General features: G+C 38.1%; 1 protein-coding gene across 1 annotated transcript in view; it reads right to left on the reverse strand.

The window, feature by feature from the left end:
• The window catches only part of BEST3 (bestrophin 3), a 43,099-nt gene that overhangs the window by 17,098 nt on the left and 11,972 nt on the right, over positions 1-14,029 (reverse strand). Inside the window, exons 5-9 of the mRNA XM_006859616.1 lie at positions 8,149-8,303; positions 6,770-6,847; positions 6,507-6,659; positions 2,367-2,447; positions 950-1,101 (exon numbers count right to left, since the gene is read on the reverse strand). Coding sequence (XP_006859678.1) covers positions 950-1,101; positions 2,367-2,447; positions 6,507-6,659; positions 6,770-6,847; positions 8,149-8,303 — 619 coding nt within the window. The remainder of the gene's footprint in view (positions 1-949; positions 1,102-2,366; positions 2,448-6,506; positions 6,660-6,769; positions 6,848-8,148; positions 8,304-14,029) is intronic.

The following is a 14,029-nucleotide window of genomic DNA, read 5'->3' on the forward strand; positions in this document are numbered from 1 at the left end:
AACTAGTGATCCTTCCTCTTTGCTCCCCACCTTTGCATTCCAATCACCAGTACTTATCAATACATCTTGATTGCATGTTTGATCAATTTCAGATTGAATAATAGTGGTATGAACTGGTCTTCCTTGTAGGCGCATGGATATTATCCTATCACAGACAGCGTTGTACCTCATGACTGATCTGAATATGTTCTTTTTGACAATGAATGCAAATCCATTCCACTTCAATTTGTCATTCCTGGCATAGTAAACCATGTGGTCATCAGATTTAAAATGGCCAATACCAATCCATTTCAGCTCACTAATGCCTAAGATATCAATGTTTATTGTGTGCCATTTCATTTTTGACAACTTCCAGTTTTCCCAGATACATACTTCGTACACCCATGTTCCGATTCTCCATGTATGCTTACAGCTGTTTCTCTTCATTTTGAGTTGTGCCCCATCAGCAAATGAAGGTCCCATGGGCATTACTCCATTCTCGTCATCATGGTCAACTCTGCTTTGAGGAGGTGGCTCTTCCCCAGTTGCATTTTGCCTTCCAACCTCTGGGGCTCACTTTCCGGCACTATATCTGATAGTGTTTCTCTGCTATTCATAAGGTTTTCAGTGACTAAAGATTTGGAAGTAGTTCATCACTCTTTTTTCCTAGTCTGTCTTCGTCTGGAAGCTCATCTGAAGCCTGTTCACTATGGGTGACTCTGCTGGTGTGTAAAATACCAGTGGCATAGCTTTCAGAATCACAGCCACCTACAAGCCACCACAGTACAACAAACTGACAGACAAGTGCTGGAGCTTTAGGTGTAGTATCTTATACCTATAGCTAGCTTATACCTAGCTATAGGTATAAGATATTAATAGTTGAGTAGTCATGATTAGGGTGTAAAAAGATCAGAACAGTGATCTGTGAGTTCATTAAATATTTAAAATTTAGAAAAAAAAATATACTTACCCCATTTGGATTGTCGACCCCAGAAATGATGGTATGCAATAGTCAGCAGCTGCCAGTGTGTATGGTGGTCGAGCAGCAGAATCGTCCCAGTAAATGTCCTTCTTCATCTTGGGTAAGCTCATGTGCATTTCATCCACAGCTAAAAGAGAGACCTAAAATCATTGTTAAAGTGTTAGAATAATTCAGCTGTGAATTGTGTAAAGAAACAGGAATGCGTTCCAGTGGGTGGATGGGACTTGGAATGGGATAGGACACAGTCTAAAAGAGTGAACATACAAATATCCTTGTGTGTTGACACCAGTGTTGCTTCAGAGAGTTGTACAAGGTGCTGCACAAGAGTACTTGGACACAGAGGTAAGCAGGAGTGTAAAACTGTCCACATTAGTTTTATCAAACCATGTGCCCATGAGTGGGGCTGCACCTTTTCTGCAGAAGCACCTTTTTCTATTTTGATCAAAATTGCCCCATTGTCTAGTGGCTACCTGACATTCACCAGACTACTCCAGATGTTACAGAGAGGTGAAAGAGTACCAATATTCCATTGACCCCCATATACTTGACATTATTTTGTATAAACTAATTTTTTTGGTTGGTGTGTATGGAAAAGCATATCTGTACCGCTTGGTGTTATGGTGTGGTTTCTTTTGTTGGTTTTGACAAATTGATGTGTGAATAAAATATTAATCCTCTGTGAGTCCAGTTTTTGAAAATAGTGTGTGGTCTAGGTATTATTGTCTTCCCCAAATAGACTGATCAGTGAAATACCTGAGCCTCTTTAAGATCTGGGAAAGAGCTCTTTCAGGGCTTGAAACAAATGAACAAAGTGAAGGTCTGTACTCAGTAGGGTGGTCCTCAGCGATGGGAATAGTCTAAATCCTGAAAGGAAAATCCCCCATTCTGGTTCTTCATGCAAAGTCCTCTGACATAGTGTTCCCTGAATAGGGGACTGGGCTTGATTTGGTATCAATCTAGCAGATTTGAGACCCAGGCAGTTTGTTTCAGGGCCATACTGTCCAGCTGCTAGCGACTGATGTGATTTGCAGTTGGGAACTCACATCAGATTATGTTTGTCTTCTGTTTACATCACTGTTCATTTCTCTGGGAAGCCATAGAGAATGGAGTATAGAATGAATTCAAACAGTGCTCTGTACTGAGATGGAAGACTGCATAGAGCTAATAAAGAAACTTACAATTGGCTAGAAATTTTTTTTTTAAGAAGAGACTAAATTACACTGAAACACAGACCTGTGACTTGTGGGGTTACCTCAGAATGGAGACAGCAAATTGAAAAGCACATTCCTTGTATTTATTGCTAAAAGATAGGAAGTTCAAATCCCAAATTCAGAGTCTGTTTAGATTTGTAACAGGACAGTGATTTACTATTAATCTTTGTAAATGAAAGAAAAGCTCCTCTAACCTGCAAATTTCTATCAATGCACCAATTCGTTTCAAAATCATCATCATCTTCTCCAAAGGGGTTGATAAGCTGCTCAGCTACCTATAGTTGAGAACAGAGAATAAATCAGTCACGATGCTTCTGAAAACTAAGAATGGAGATTGAAAATCATCCCCATTTTATTGTTTGCTTTCTTCTGTTACTTTCATAATATGAAGTCCAGAGGAGAGTGGGTTGTTGATAGACACACATATTTGTCAGCAAAGTGAGATTCAACTTTCAAACCTACACAGGCATGCTCTCCAAATGAAGCAGTCTATTCAACTGGTGAAAATGCAGACCCCATACTGCATTTTCCTGGTGTGTTGCTATAGGATAAGCAATGGACTGCTAACTGAAAAGCTGATGGTTCAAACCTACTAGCTTCTTCTAGGAGACCCTATATCACGGTGCTCTGAGTTGGAATCGACATGACAGAATTTAATAACATACTGCAGGAGAAGCCATGTTATTATATGTAAGAGCAAAATGATTGACTTTTAGGTACACATCAAAATCAAACCAATGAATATTGAGAAGTACAGATTACAGGTAAAGTGCTTGGAGCTGTGGGCTAAAGCACTGGACTGTAAGGTTGGTTTGAACTACAAGGTCAGCAGTTCAAATTCACCAGCCATTCTTTGGAAACCCTATATATAGGGTCACTATGAGTTAGGACTGACTTGATGGCATTTAACAACAACAACTGTGCTAAGCATTTTGAGGGTACATATCTCTGCTCTCAAGAAATTTATAGCAAAATGAAATAAAACATGAGGAAGGTTAAATGGCCAAGAAATTTTAAAGAAAATACTGTAAAGAGATTTCACAATTATTGGAAACTGCTAAATGAGTTAGTAAATCGTAAGGCTGGAATTAGAATCCTGTTTAGTACTACTTTAAGAGTTTATTGTTAACCAAGAAGCTAGTTTTCTTGCTTCTTATCACAAATCTTGTAATATTTGGTCAATATCACCAGCTTCTGGAATTGAATGCCTTTTTAGTGAGAGGCGTATATGCCAAATACATATATTATTCACCTGTCATTCTTGCTTTTAAATATTTTCCTTTAATTAATTAGCATTTGTAGTTACTATGTGTAGTTGTGTACATTGGGCAGATGGGAAAAAAATAATAAAGTGTATGATATACAGGCCTGGCTTGATTAGTCCAGTTTTTAGTCTGAGTCCATTCAGTTAAAAATCTACTCATTTTTATGATTTAACTCAAACTGCTTAGAGAAGTAGTTTGCAACATAGGCAAAAAATCATCTGGGAACTTAAAACAAACAAAAAATGGATACCTGAGTCCTACCCCCCCAGAGATTCCAATTTGTTATATTTTTTTGCACCCATGTAAATAAGTCCACTAACATGCATAGTTGTTTCTACTCCCGTAAGGATTTACACCCTCGGAAACCCTATACAGGGTCGCTATGAGTCGGAACCGACTCAACGGCACTTAACAACAACAACAACAATATGCATAGTGTGCAAAGCAAACTAAGTCTCCAGGGGGTTGTGTGATTTGAAAACAAAACAAAACAAACAAACCTCTAGGAAGTATTATTTGCATAAAAATACCATACTTGATGTGGGGTTGAGCCCAGGTATCAGGATTATTGAAAACTCCCAGGAGCTTTTAAAGCATAACAAACATTAAGAACCACCTACTAGGAGAAACGGAGTCCTGGTGTGGCGCTGTGGGTTAATGTGCCAGACTGCAAAGCCATTTGAACTGCAAGGTTGGCAGTTCAAGCTCACCAGCTGCTCCTCGGAAACCCTATACAGGGTCGCTATGGGTCGGAATCAATTTGATGGCACTTAACAACACAACAACAACTAGAAGAAATGAAGTCCTGGTGTGGCACTATAGGATAAGCCCTGGACTGTAAGGCCTGTTTGAACTGTAAGGTGGGTGGTTCAAACCCACCAGCTGCTCCTTGGAAACCCTATACAGGGTTGCTATGAGTTGGAACCAACTTGAGGGCACTTGACAACAACTAGGAGAAGCACATCGCCCATATTCTAAAGTAACAGCACTAGGGACCTCCTGAGCTCCAAACCAGTCAGCCACACAGCAGTATCCATGTCAAAGCCCTTTATTTCCAGTTCCATGAGGCTATTCATGGAACTGGAAATAAAGTTTCTTCATGGCTGGAGTGTTGCTTATATTAAATGGGTCAGAAGATATTTTGTTATATCTACACTTTCACTTTTATGGGATCATTCTTGCATAGGCTATCATGTTGTTGTTAAGTTCCTTGGAGTTGGTTCCAACTCACAGAGACCCTGTATAGGGTTTCCGAGGAATGGCTGGTGAGTTTGAACCACCAACCTTTCAGTTCAAACCGACCCTGAGTTTCAATGCTTATCCTTCAGCACCACACCAGGGCATAGTCTGCATTAACGTTCCAAAATGACACCTACTTTTCCAAACTATCTCACAATAATATCCTTTACATTTTTGGAGGCTATATTTCTAGCAAGTAATGGAGTAGTATACTGCTCATAAGGTTAAGATAGATTTTCTCCACTTTGAAAAGATTTATCACTCTCAGAATGGTCAAGATGTTTAGAAATTGAGACACAACTTGTTGATGTGGGAAAACTCAGTTCTGTGAGGGTTGTTTATCTTAACAGAGTGCTTTTCATATTTGGTCTTTCAAAAGTATCTTATAAGTTAAAAGAAGTTCTGGTGTGGTGCTGTAGAGTAAGCATTGGACTGTTAACCACAGGTCAGCAGCTCAAACCTACCAGCTGATCCTTGGAAATCCTACATAGGTTGCTATGAGTTAGAAGTGATAACACCAGCATAAATGAAAAGGATGCGAATGTGTTAGAAAGCAGGTCAGATGAAAAGAACTGCTAACTGGCCAAGCATTCCCCACAGACACAGAGCCAAAAAGGAAACAAAACAGTGCAGTACAACTTAGGGGAAAGGAGAGTAAAAGACCAGAATGATGAGCACCAGTTTTGGTGACTTTATGTTTATAAAGGTAGATGAGAAATGAGAGCAATTAGTCTCTCTTGCTCTTTGTCGCTTTTAAATGAGTAAAAATAATTAAAGCTCACTGTCATCTAATGTTAAATGGTTTTGGCATTTACTAAGGGCATGCCTTTATTCTTTGGAGCAGAATATGAAATGCCAACATACTTGTTGTTCCTGGTTCATATCAAACCAATGAAAGCAAAATCATCTCAAGGGAACATGTTGTCTAACTGGGAAGGCTGTGACTATGCACAACACGTGACCATTGGGAAGGTCAGACATTTGAAAATTCTATTATACTGAAGTCATCTTCAAACTGTCATTAAATCTCAGCTAACAGAATGAAGCCATTGTCTTTTATTTTTTTGTTTTTTTCATAACATTTCCCTTTTGGAACTTGACAAAAGAGGACACACTGTGAGAATTATGTCCCTGATATTTATATACACACACATCTTTGGGGATCATAAGGAGAGAAAAAGAGGTGGTGGTGGGAACAAATAAAATTGTACACTGAAAACTGGACAAACTGTTCTCACTGTTCTGACCTGTTTTTAATTTCTTGGCAAACCAAATGCCACCGTTCATCTTGGTGCTTCTGGTTTTGATTCTGATTCTTTTCTGGTCTCAGTTCTAGTTTTGAAATGCAATGCATTTAATGTTGTGGGGCAGCTTATAGAATTTCAGGGAATTGTAAATCACTTTTACAGATTTGAGCCAAAACAAGATAATAACATTACCTTAATGCTTAAGTCATATATACTTGTACAATGCTTGGTATTTACTCTCACTCGATGTAGTTGCTGAGTGTGATATAAAATATCAATGCAAACACAGTGTATTGCTTTAATTACATCGTTGTAATCCTAATGGGAGCACACACATACGAAACAAGAAATCAATAGCCATAAAAGAGTAGTCTTCTTGTAATCTCTGTGTATAAACGAGCTGCTTCAGACAGCTGCCATGGACTACTCACTACAACCCTGCCACTTTAATCCTTGGCTGCAAAACAAGCTATCACATGTTAATGAATGATTTGCTAAAGACTCAGTAAAGGATCAGTGTGGGGACATTTGGAACATGACAGAGATTACAGAGCAGGTCTCAGACACTGAGACCACAGGCTACCTTGAGCCATCCTGCATAGAAGAAGAACTGGAGAAGAGTAAAGATTGGAATGTACAGATCTAAGTCATGGCCTGCATAGCCTTTGGTGGGATCCAAAAACTGGCGTCCAATCAGGCATGCAAAGAAGAAGGTGTAGACAGCAAGAGTGACAACCTGGAATAGAGAGAAACACGAGTGAGAACATATTGCTGGTCACCCACAACAAGCTAGAGAGCCAAGGTGGGCACGGGGAAACCCAAAATCACATGAAAAGTATTCGCTACCTGGGTGTAAACCAGCGGAATCCCAACCCAGTCATAACCGAACAAGAGGCTACACCAAGAGCGGTATCGGTTCATTTCCTAATTTGGAAACAGAGAAAACATGGTTTACTACAAAGGATGTGGTAATGAGTATATACTGGGCTTCAGAATGTGGGCACATCATTTATAAATGAGATGAAAGGCTAATAAACTGGTTCTGAAGGTCATTATATAGGGAAAGTTCCAAATATGACAAACAGTGAACGTCACTGAACAATATTCATGCATACATCTCAACATATTTTTAAAATAGTAAAATAAGTCAGACTTTTACACAAATATTTCCTATCATATTTAATCCATAATTTCTTGGCTAATGTTGATTGGTTCAAAGGGATGTTGGAAAGGTAATGGTTAATATTTTAAATAAGTAACATTTAGCCACTTTGGTAAATCATGTGGAAGGCAAAGTATTTTCTGTCCTTACAGCATGCTTATCATAGGTCTTAGAAAACAGAAGTAAACATATCTTAAACATCCTCTTACAAATGGGACTTTAGAACAGTCACAATGACAGAAAATCTCTCTTTGGATCAGGAAGAACTGGGTCCATCCCCCCATTCCCCTTTATCAGACATATACTATTATCTAAAAAGGAGAAAAATAGAATTATGTTTGGTAGCTAGTTTTTAATTACTCACTCCTTTTACCCTAGTCCAGGCAGGAGACTGTGATGGCTCAAATTGATCCATCCCTCACACAGCACTTGAAGGCCAACTTGGTTCTCAGGTGATTTGAGGGTTATTTTGTTTAGGAAAACCACCATTTTGCTTTTGAAAAGGTGGCTTAACCTTGGCATACTGTCAGTATTGGGGAAGTTTATTTCTACTCTGGGTTTTTTTTTTGTGGGAGGTTTATTTATACTCTGGATTTTATTGTTGTGTCCCAGAGCCAAGGATGGCAAATATAATATGAGTATGCCATATCCTTCTAAGACTTTGATGATATTGCTGATCAATCAAGGTGCACTTTCTTACAAAGCATGGTGGTTATGTGTCGTGGAGTGGGTTCCGATCCTGCATAGGGTTTCTGAAGCTGTAAATCTTCACAGGAGCAGAAAGCCTCATCTTTCTCCCATGGAACAGATGGTAGTATAGAACTGCTGACGTTGAGGTTAGCAGCCCTGTTTAAAACAGAACTTCTAAACAATTACTACAAATTAGTCTGTGTATTATCTCTGTCCTATCTGTTGGGGATTCTAATACCAGCCCTATCTTTCAGGTTTCTTTAGAATTAGGACTGAATAAAGCAGGCTCTCCCTGCTTTATTCAGGGTCTGCCCTGTTATGTCCAGGCCCTCTTGACACTTTAATTAGCACCTCTTCCATCTGAAATACTTACAGTCATCAGTGATTGCAGATCAACACTGTCTCTGATTCTACCTTCATTCCGGGCTTTAGTTGCAAGATTTCCAAACCAGATGAACGGAACCCAATATTTCAGATGAGGAGACTTGAGATGGTCGAATAATTTTCTTTCATCTGTTGTCATAAATCCTTCGTACAAAAGAAACATAGCTAAATTATACAGACTTGGATTAGCACTAAAACATTATTGTAAGTATTTTAGTGTCTTGTTGTTGTTAAGAACCATCGAGTTGGTTCCGACTCATAGCAACCCTATATAGGATTTCTGAGGAGCGACTGGTGAATTTGAACCCTATACAGGGTCTCTATGGTTGGAACTGACTTGACAGCACTTAAAAACAACAATCCTTAATAAAAAAGGCCAGTAGGAAGTTGTTGTTAAGTACTGTTGAGTCCATTTTGACTCATAGCGACTTGTATAAGGTTTCTGAGGAGCAGCTGGTGAGTTTGAACTGCCGAACTTGTGGTCCAGTGCTTATCCTAAAGTGCCACACGAGGACTCCCAGTAGGAAGTAAGGAGACATTAAATGTGGACTAGAGTAGTTGGGGAGGTTTCTACTCTAGGTTTTGGTTACTAATTTAAAATTGGGAGCAATATACTTAGATTTGTTAGGATTAAAATATGAAATATGCTAATGTATGTAATTAAGAATGCTTTGAGGGACAAAGAATATATTAAACTTTATAGTCCCCCAACATTTTACATAGGTTTTAAAAGTGCTTCTTTTATTTAACATATACAAAATACTAAATACATAATTTTTTTATTGTGAATTCAGTGAAAGTTTACATGGCAACTCATTAGTTTTACATTCAATAAATCATATTTTATTTCATTGCAATGATTATAATGTCTTCCATGTACTATCATTTACCAGTATTTACCTATTTCCCCTTTTCTTTTCTTTTTTTTCATTGTGAATTGAGTGATAGTTTACATGGGAGAACATCGATTCTACACTCATCATTTCATTGCAATGATTACAATCCCCTCCATGGATTATCATTTACCAGTATTTACCTATTCCCCCTTTTATTTAAAAATTTTTATTGTGAATTGAGTTATAGTTTACATGGGAGAACATTGGTTTTACATTCATTGCATCATTATTCAAAAGGATTTGCTTCTATTCCCTATATTTTTTTGTTTTTGTTTTTGTATGTACACAAAAACACTCAGGAATATATAATCATTTAAACAACCAAAGGGCACATTCTGCAATTCCCTCTATTTTTTTGTTTTTGTTTTTGTATGTACACAAAAACACTCAGGAATATATAATCATTTAAACAACCAAAGGGCACATTCTGCAAGCCTGCCTCCTGGCTGCCATAACATAGCCTTTCTCTTTCCATAAGTCTAGAGTCCTCAGCTGCTCTATCTCTCCATGTCATCATCTCTGTCTTCATCTCTGGTGTCACTGCTTCTCTGGATAGGATCCCACATTCCGCTGGTGCTCTTCTCCCTTGATGGTCCTAGGGTCACCTGTTTCTGGACTGTAAGATTAACTACTACCCCATTTTTTGTTACAAAATGTCTCCCTTTACAGTGGTGACAGTTGCAATTAGTCATGATAACAATTACTCACTATTGAATCATAAGAATCTTTTCCCCATCTCTTTTCACCATACCCATTCAGACAATATGAATACTATTAGTGGGTAGTCTACCTTCACCCGCACACTCTGAAACTAAACTCCCTCTTGAAAACTTGTAGGCCAGTTGCTTCATGCCTTTGTAACCCACCATTTAGGTAGACAATGTATAAGTTGCCCATCCCTATCTACCCTGTATACTGAGGAGATAGGATTAAATACATAATTTTTGGGCTTGCAGTAACCTATCTAAACCTCAGTCTTCTTATTTAAAAAAGAGAGATGATAATATCTACTTCCCAGTAATGTTCTAGAATTACCTGTGATGGTAAACTTATGTCAAGTAGTTAGCATAATATCTATATTATGTGAAACTTATTTTACCTGAACACATGAAGAAAAGAGGAGATGTGAATAACAGGAGAGGAGGAATAGGTCATAAATTTAGTTAATGGATATTTATTGAATGTCTACTATGTACCAGAGTTTGTTCACACAATGATGTATTTTAAAAGATCACAGTTTATACTTGATTATTTTTAGTAAATTTGAATGAGCAATTCAAATAGTACAAAAATCCAAAAGGTCTAAAGGAATTTTAATGGGGAGAGTAACTCTCATTTCCCTAGCCACATAGTTTGCGTCCCTGAAGAAAATCACCATGAGTTTTTATATATCTTTCCAGAAAAATCCCGTAGATTTTCACATAGACCTAGATTTTAAAAACATTAATAACAGGGGACTTTAAAAAGTTTGTGGAAAAAATGGAATTAAAAGATAATGGAATTTTCCCTTGAATTTTTTAAAGCCCCCTCACAGTTTTATTCTACATATATAGCTGCCATTTGGTTCTATTTTTCAGTTTTATCTTGAAGATTATTTTCTCTTAATATGCAGAGAGTAGCATCCATTTTTTAGATAGCCGTATCCCAGTTAATTGTATACCATATTTCATTCACCTAGTGATCTTACGTTACATTTAAGTCTTTAAGAAGTTTTTGCTTTTAAAAAGAATGCTGCAATTTTCATCCTTGTACTTACCTCCTTTGTGCTGGACTGCAAGGTCAGTTTGAACCACAAGGTCAGGGTTCAAGCTCACTAACTGCTCCTAGGAAACCCTATATAGGGTTGCTATGAGTCAGAACTGACTTGACGATGCTTAACAACAACAAACTTACCTCCTTGACCTTAAGTGAGCTTCTAAATGTTAACTGTATGATCTAGTATTAATCATAGTATCTAATTAAAAGCCTTAAAAATTTATTTTTGTTAGATAATCATTTTGAGTTACTTTTATCTCAGAAATGCAACTATTTGTTAAGAAATTCTGATCACATGTTCATATTTAAGTCAATTTTTGCCCCAAGGAAACACATGTTATGTTTTTAACTATTTCTAGTCAGTTTATAAGGAGCCCTGGCAGGGTAGTGGGTTACACATTGGACTTCTAACCATAAGGTCAGAAGTTCGAAACTACCAGTCACTCCATGGGAAAAAGGTGTGACTTTCTGCATCTATAGACATTTGCAGCCTTGGAAGCCCTATACAGGGTTGCCATGGGTTGGAATCGACTTAACTGCATGAATGCAGCAGCAGCAGTGTATATATTTAGCAATTTTCTTTCCTTACTGTGTAGATAAAGTTTTATCTAAGAAGCAGCGAAAAGAGAAGTGGGACATGGCCATTTTGAGAGCCATCGACTCAACGAGCTTGGAGTTTCCTAGATATTTGACATGAGCTAGGCCAGTGTGAGTCAGTAGATCTGGGTGGCACTCAGCTCCCTCATTTAACAAGTGTCACAGATGATTCTAGTACCCATGGTCCATGGAGGATGAAGTACATGGACTATGGTTACTAGAATCATCTGTGACACTTGTTAAATATGGAGGGAGCTGAGTGTCACCCGGATCTACTGACTTACATTCACTAGGGCAAGAGTTCTCATTGTAGGTTTGCCCATTAGAATCTCCTGTAGGTACTTTTAAAAAATACCAATGCTTCCTCTCCCCCCATCCCCACTATCGCCCAAGATTCTGGTTGAATGGTGAGGTCCAGGAATCAGTATTATCTGAAATCTTCCTGGTTCGTTTAATGGCATGTAGTCCAAACAGATTTATGATTACTAAGCTCTACAGGAAATTCTGACATGTGCATACATCAGTGTTTGAAAATTTGTGCATAACTGTATGATGACTTAGTTCATTCAGTATTTGAAATAAACAGAGTAACAAATACTTAGTCAATATTTAGCAAGAGAAGATTATTTTGAGATAATACTCAGGCTATTTACACAAGCTTAGAAGAGTTCTGCTCATGCCTGGAAAATGGAACTATCTCTAGAGGTCAAGAATCAAAATGAGCCTGGTAATTCTCTACTTGTTTCTCAGTGCAGTCTTAAAGTTGTGGTATGATCCCGATAATCTGCTTTAAAAAAAAAAACTCTTGCAGAGCATGATTAAATTTTATTTCAAGAAGTTAATAGATAAACTTGACCTGTTTTGACTTGATGCTTGAAGACTTGCTTCAGCTGTTCTTGCTTTAAATGAAAACCTTTTCTCAGACATTTCCTATCGCTTGTCTATCAATTCCTGGTGTTCACAGTGAAACTTTAAAAAATGAGCCAATTTGTGCACTGGCTGCAATCTCTGACACTGGCCAAAGAATAACTTTATCTCCAGTTTTATTTTAAGCATGGCGCTGTGGGTTAATGCGCTGGACTTCAAGGTCAGTTTGAACAGCAAGGTCACAGGGTCACTGTGAGTCGGAACCAACTGGACAGCACTTAATGATAACAACAGTGGATTCAATTGTGCTAGCAGGTCCTTTCATGGCTTTGAAGCAGAAAACAAACAGCTGTGGTGATGATGGCTTATTTAGTGCCAACACTGATGCCCTCGCTTGCATACAGCATGCCCACTAATTGAAAGGTAATGTGTAGAGGGAGAAAGCTGAAGATTTTCAGCTTTCAGCCCAAACTTACGAACTACATTGCTAAGTGCTGTGAAAAATTAATCAGAAAGATACATCCTCAAAGCAGCCACAGGCAGGAATAATTTTTGTTATTTCCTACAGGGTCCATGTCCTTAGAAATCAAGTTATTGGACAACTAAAAGAAAATGTCTAGATTGTTGGTAAAATAGATTCAAAGAGCATTTGTTATTAAATGGAATGTTATCCTAATCAGCACTTTAGGCCATTTAAGCCAGAGACCAATGATCTTTTTCAGAACATGGGCATTAGCATCTCAAAAACCATGGTAGGTATTGATTTTCTTTCCAGCCAGTGCATCTAAAGTTAGAATTGTTATCGCAACAACAATTGGGGTTTGCTTGGTTGTATTCATGCTCATTAACCGTGTCAGTAAACATTCTAACAGGGCCTCGTCAGGCTCTCTCTAGTCATAAAAAAAGTTCAAGGCACTTCATCTTATGATTCCAGGATGTTTAAAAAAAGTAAAGTAGGCTGTTTCCTCAAATTTTACATCCTCTTAGTTGTTATAAATCGGGCTGCTAACCTCAAGGTTGGCAGTTCAAAACTACCAGCTGCTCTGCAGGAGAAAGATGAGGCTTTCTGCTCCCATAAAGATTTGCAGCCTCGGAAACCCTGTGCAGGATCACTGTGCATTGGAACTGACTCCATGGTACTTAACAACAACAACAAACCACCCTAGTGTACTATAAAACACAGAAGGAAATTATTTTAAAGATGTAGACATGCAAAGTTGTTGTTGTTGAGTGCTGTTGACTCAGTTCCAACCCATAGCAATCCTGTATAGGGTTTTCAAGGAGCAGATGGTGACTTTGAACCAGTGACTTTGTGGTTCAAACCAACTTTGCAGTCCAATGCAAGAATCCACAGTGCCACACCAGGACTCCAGACATGCAAGGTAGAGATAGGAAATTTAGCTCTAAATACACATGTATTTGGGCTTGTCTAAAAACGATTAAAGTAAGAAAGGATTTGTCATTTTTTCTGACACTTGAAGACAGAAACCACATCTATTTTTGCTCACAACTGTACTCCGAGTGTTTATCCTGGTGCCTGGCATATAGTACTCTCTCAATAAATCTTTGTTGTATGAGTGGGCATATCACAGGTTTAGCATCAGCTTTGGTAATTTTTTTTTTTTTTTTTAAGAGAAATGCTAATTCCTCATATACCTAAATTTGGAGTCCTGGCATGGTGCTGTAGGATAAGCACTGGACTGCAAGGTTGGTTTGCACCAAAAGGTTGGCAGTTTAAACTCACCAGCTGCTCCT

The sequence above is a fragment of the Chrysochloris asiatica genome, unplaced genomic scaffold (assembly GCF_000296735.1).
Source record: "Chrysochloris asiatica unplaced genomic scaffold, ChrAsi1.0 scaffold00033, whole genome shotgun sequence".
Lineage (NCBI taxonomy): Eukaryota > Metazoa > Chordata > Mammalia > Afrosoricida > Chrysochloridae > Chrysochloris > Chrysochloris asiatica.